Below are 6,047 nucleotides of genomic sequence, written 5' to 3' on the forward strand. Positions count from 1 at the left end.
TCTTCTTTAATTATTGATTTTTCAAAAAAAATATTTATTACAAGACAAAATTTAATAAAATTACAAAAGAAATATTTTATATATATTTTTTATCATTTAAAAAACAGTTAAAGCGAATGAAAACAAAACTATTATTGTAGTATATGTGGTACTAATTCTCAGAATAATTATTATCTCAGGTTTCTATTGATTATGACACTCAAATAAAGAAATTTTCATTCACTTTTATTTCGAATACACAAGAAATTGTTTAAAAAATCCTTTCAATGTTCGAGGCTGTTTGAGATAGAACCATTAAAAATGGCTACTTGAAACAAACTTGAATTCTGCCAGGCCAACCCAGCTGGCTGAAATATTTCTGATTCTCTGAAAAGGAGATGCGTCTTTCAATATATACTAACCTTATTTCACTTTCCTTTTTTATTTGACCCCTAGCACATTTTTATAAGCGAATAGTATGGACTGGTTGATATTCTGATTAGGCTTATGTAAAAAAACAGATATTAATTTGGGTGTGGTTTACTAAAAATGTGACAAGCAAAATAGTTATATCTACACACTTTAAATATGGTTATATATAAGTTTTACATTTCAGTTAAGTAATATTTTCTAACTGGGATGCAGAGATATCTTTTGATGACATTCATTTGTGAGTGATTAATTTTTTAATTTACCATTAAATTAATGGTACTCAAGAGAATTTAAGTTCCTTAAAGTGAGTGTGGTTTTTATTTATATTGCATGTAATTAGTTGCAGTATGAGTGATGATAAAACAAACATGGTAGTAAAAACAGAAATTGCTAAACCTCTGTATTACCAGAAGTTAGAAAAAAGCTTGGACATAGCTCCTTTCCTAACATATGTTGAAGACTTTTTAAAACAACCATTAGGGTAATCTTATATATATATTTTATTTTATGAATTTCCGACAGTATAATGGGAAATGGCTTAATCAATATTGTTTATTAGTGAGGATGGCGAAGCCTCCAGCGATTCTGACACAGAATTAGCAGGTGTCGATGCTTATACTGGAGAAACAGTATGGAATGGTATCACAGCAACTAAAGAAGGTAAGCTTACCTTCACTCCTCCAGTTTTGATGAATTATTTCTTTGGATTGTTAAGCTTTATGTAACTGACCGTTCGTACAGATAGAATAGCTGACAAGAAGAGGCTTTACAACTTGAGCAATGTAAGCTTAGATAGGCAGTGGTTGGTAGATGTTCTTCTAACTGACACATCAGATTCCTCAGACGATGAAGAAATTACGGAAGAAGACTTACAAGACATGCTACGTGAACATGTACTTAGGAACAAGTTTAAAAAAAGATTCTACCACAATTCAAAAGTAAGAATATTTCATATCTACTGTTAGTATATAAATTATACTTCTTTGCTAACCAAGTGAAAAGGAATAGATCATATAAATCAGAAGTGATTTTATAACCAAATGTTATAATCGTAATATTGATTAAACCTAGTAGTGTTATTTTCTAATTTAAAAATTAAGTTGTTCTCTAAGTGACAATCCCCTCAACTAGACAACCTTTTATAATTGATCACAAAATGTTTCTAATTTGCCCCAATACAATTTGTCTGAAGTTAGCAATTATTCTTCTGACAAATTTATTCCTGTAATTTCTAATAACTATTTTTAAATTGTTTAATTTTAATACTATTATGTTATTGTGAGCACTACGTTGTCCCAGGAAAGTATTAAATATGAATTCAGCTTGGATACAAATATTCCAGTAGTCATGGAAATCTGCATCTCGCATATCCAATCTTATTCTTCTTATTGTATATCAAAACATGAATAAACTATTAAATATTTGATTTTTGCTCTGGTGGTAGCCATGACCATCACCCAGACTATCTTCTTAAGAAATTAGTCAATAGTACACAAATGTCAACCAAGCATGACAGGTGGGCATGACACAATTAGAAAACAGTTGACAATTGTAGTTAGCTACACTTTGACTTCATAAAGTGATTTTATATATATATATATATATGTTAATTTAGATCCTGAACTTCACTGGAAATTCGTTGGGCATTTGTAGATTACTTGAGCATGAGAAAATATGCTACTAGGATCTAGTAATTATGGTAACCATAATAGTATATATCATAAACCACTATAATGGAACATCAGATTTTAGTTAGTACTAAATTTACTTTACTTTATTGGTAAACTAAACCTTTTTTACTATTTTGTACTTTTATTGATTGCCACCCGGACTATCTTCCTACAACCTATTACATGTGATCGATTATTAATCTTCCTACATTAAGTTCTGTGTTGAACGAGTAAATTAATAATGGTCATTAACCACCTGATAAATATGTGATACTTCAGACTCACCTGTAATGATGTTTTGTTTTGCTTTGACTATAACATTTTGAAAGTTACGGATTCGCAGGATGACTGTAAAGTATTTATGTAATTTGTTAGCCACGAAGTTATTTTGACGGAGATGGTTAGGTTTGTGCGGTTAAAAAGGTACAAAAAATAGTTTTCAACTATTTATTTGCTGACGTTTCGTCCCACTTTGCAGGGCTTTCATGAGGACTTAAAAAAAAAGATACAAAACAACTGAAAATCTGTTGACAAAGAACAATAATAAGATAACAATAAACTGAACTAAGATGGGGCTAAAATTATGTATTTGTAAGTGAGAAATATTTTTCAATATTTTTTATATAAAGTTCCTATTATGAAATTAATTTTTTTTTTTTTTTTTTGTTCTTTGTTTTTTCTCTGAGTTAAGGGTTTTTTATATTATATTTAAAAGTAAAAGTATTATATTTAAAATAAGTTAATCGTACTTATTTGTGTTTTTCATTGACCGCACCCCCAACCATCTTCTCATTCATCATCCACGGTCAACTATCTCTCATAAATATTCTTATGGGTTCCACTGACTTTTTTATTCTGTCTTTTAAAAAATGAATGAGGTATTAAAAAACTTTTACTTTTTTTTCTTGTCTATAATTAACTCTTTGCACTCGGGGGCTCCAGAGCGAAGCCATTTGAAATTTGTCTTCAAACTCTAGGGCTTTGCTATGGAGGCAACGCAAATCATTTTCAGTCCATTACATGAGGACAAAGACAAATCGTAAAAATTATTATGTATAAGATATTTCGCTTTAGGTGACAAATGACAGTCGCGGATCCTTCATATTATTTAGCTGTTAATATGAATAAAAAAAAACTTCGAGTGTAAAGGGTTGATGTATTATTTTCTTAGTAACTAGGACATTGTCCAGTTATCTATAAAGAGTCATTTCTGCATTTTTTTTTAAAGAAATATAAATATATTGTACATACTAAAAGATGGAAAAAGGAGTAATCAGAGTAAAATCAAGAATAAAGGAAAATAATGAACAAAATTAGACACCTTCCTTACAGATTGCAGGCAAGCATAAAAATGAAAGGTTGACAGGAAAGAGAAGTGGTAGGTATTGGTGGTTAAGTAATACGTTATATTTGAAAATAATGTTAAAGTAAATAGCATTAGCAAATTAAAGAAAGTATTAAAAATAGGCGATCATTATATGATAATATACATAAAGTAGGAGAGAAATATGAGGCAGCATTTCTCCGTCTCATATTAAATAGTTTTATGACTATTTGAATTTTTTTCTTTGATCGCACCCAGACCATCTTCCCTTTTTAAACTTTTTTTTTTATTATATTTAAATATGCTTTTGTATACACACATGCGGAATAAACCTAGTAATTATAATTATCATTACAGAACCAGGAATACATGTACTATGGCACGGGGCTCCTCTCCAATTTTGACAAATATCCAGAACATCAAAGTTCAAGTTCCGGTTTTGTTAAGAAAAAGAAATTTGTTTTTCAAAAAAAAGAAAAGCTGAAAAAGCAAGATCAACAGAATGAAAATTTCAATGTGGAAAGGAAGAAAGTAAGTTCATTTTATATTTTCAACATCACTTCTTTTTTATTATTATCTTTATTTTTTTTAATATTGAAATTTACTTTTCTAGAGAAAAATCAAAGAAGAACCAGATATGCAACTAATGAGCAGATCTAAAAAAGAAATTAGCCATAGGAAAAAATCAGCTCAAAGCAAAGCTGCCGAAATCATGGCACATCGTAGGCGTAAAATTTGGGCAAATATGGCCAAAAAAGAAATCGGAAAGGTGTGTATTGAAATCGTACATTGTTGTATATTGATGATTTCAAATTTATGGTTTTAATGTTTTGTACTTTCTTATTTTTGTTTTTTTATACCAATATTATATACTGTTATATATATATAAACTTCTCAACTTTTTGAGATTGGTTTTTATTGTTTAAATAAATTAATTAGTATCTGAGTTAAGTCTCAAAACACTTTTCTTTCTATTATTTCTTTAACGGTCTAATGTTTCGTCCTATTCGGCCATCCTCAAGGACAATCTTAAATACAAGTTTATACCTCACATACAATTCTTTAAAAACGTTTTGCAGGCTATTCTGCACAGGTCATTAATATCATTTATATAAATCTGTTTTGTCACTATTTTATTAATTCTCAAATTTTTATTACGGATCAACTCCATTATCATTATAACACTATTATCACATTCTTATAAACACCTTATTTTTAATAAGAAAGTGATAATAGTTTAGTTAAGAGTAATTAATATAATTGAAAGTTTTAAGAATCATTGAAATAGGGTGATAAGACTTATATTAATGACCTTGAGGATGGCCGAATTGGCGGACTGTTGAAGAGAGAGAAATACTTTATTTATCTATGCTCCCTAAATACATTAGGTTGCTATCTCACACAGCATACTTATCAATCCGTAATCGGATATATATAAATTACACATACATGGTATAATCAGAAAAAAAAGAGACACAATAATAAGATATAATAAACAAATTTTTTTCCCTTACAGTTTCCTTTTACATTCCATTTCGGTCTGTACAATTCATTCCTATTTTTCCTTCTCATTTCTGCTCCTCCTGTGACCCGCTAAACAAATTCAATATTAGGCAGTAAATAAATATAATAGTGTTTTGAGACTGAACTTAAATACTAATTAATTTATTTAAACATTAAATTACATATTATTTTTAGTAAGTTCTCTTAAAATTTTATATTTAAGAATTCTGTTATTTAGGTTCAGAGGTATAGAATTAGCAATCATAAGGAGATATTAACATCATGCAGACGAGCTGCTACTAACTGTATGAGGCACTGTCGACAACGTGCAATGCAAGTAAGTTTTCCTCTCCTGCCTTTTTGTAGGTCTAAAACATCAATTATAATTTCAACTTTATAGACATTTTCGTATTTATGATCAATAAGTGAGTGAGGAATTGTCACAGATACTTACAGTCCGGATTTATTTTATAGATTATTAAAATCTATAACCATTTAAAGTTGTAATCATATTACCCATTGCTTTCTAATAGCTCTTTATGGAATAGATTTTCCTGAAGTAAAGATGGTGAATATGTCTTTTTATCATATTCTTATAAATTAATTAGGAAACCAATTACCAAATTAAACGACTCTATAATTATTTTTATTATCCTGTTTTTTACAGTCCCAAAAGAATATGAAAGAAGTCATCTGGAGAGCAAAAAGATTAACACGTGAAATGCAAGTATACTGGAAAAGATTTGAGAGAGTGGAGAGAGAAACGAGAAGAAGAATGGAGAAAGAAGCTGAGGAACAAAGAAAATTGGATGTTGAACTGATGGAGGTAATTTATAAAACTACATCTTAGAAGAAAATAATACTTTTTTGCTCTTTTTCTCCCCTTTTTTTCTTGTTTTTTTTCCCCCCTGTTTTTCATGAAAAAATGAATTAACTGATTTTCATATAGAGCCCAAAGAAAGTTTTAAGGTATTTCAAACTGCTATCTGCCGTCTTCATATCGCTGCTCCAGAAGTATAATTACACAACTGTAAATTTTGTGAAATTGACTTTCTTGTGTTGGGGGGGGGGCTCAAAAATGTATTTACAAACATCTAGTAAATAATTATGAGAGATAGTTGACCGTGGATGATAAATGA

At 29.3% G+C, this 6,047-nt stretch overlaps 1 protein-coding gene across 7 annotated transcripts in view; it reads left to right on the forward strand.

Annotated features, from left to right (window-relative positions):
• Positions 1-301: 301 nt before the first annotated feature.
• Positions 302-6,047, forward strand: part of Ino80 (chromatin-remodeling ATPase INO80) — a 53,795-nt gene continuing 48,049 nt past the window's right edge. For 6 of the 7 annotated variants that reach the window (XR_001343237.3, XM_014421663.3, XM_024359853.2 and 3 more), the window contains exons 1-8: positions 302-649; positions 752-892; positions 971-1,071; positions 1,153-1,349; positions 3,763-3,936; positions 4,019-4,174; positions 5,147-5,245; positions 5,576-5,734. Coding sequence is in view for 6 of the 7 variants with exons in the window: in XM_014421663.3 (XP_014277149.1) it covers positions 759-892; positions 971-1,071; positions 1,153-1,349; positions 3,763-3,936; positions 4,019-4,174; positions 5,147-5,245; positions 5,576-5,734 (1,020 nt within the window). In the remaining variant the exon portion in view is untranslated. The remainder of the gene's footprint in view (positions 650-751; positions 893-970; positions 1,072-1,152; positions 1,350-3,762; positions 3,937-4,018; positions 4,175-5,146; positions 5,246-5,575; positions 5,735-6,047) is intronic. The other variant, XM_014421662.3, reaches the window with a different exon arrangement.

This window comes from Halyomorpha halys, unplaced genomic scaffold (genome assembly GCF_000696795.3).
Source record: "Halyomorpha halys isolate HHAL.00 unplaced genomic scaffold, Hhal_1.1 Scaffold331.1, whole genome shotgun sequence".
Taxonomy (NCBI): Eukaryota; Metazoa; Arthropoda; class Insecta; order Hemiptera; family Pentatomidae; genus Halyomorpha; species Halyomorpha halys.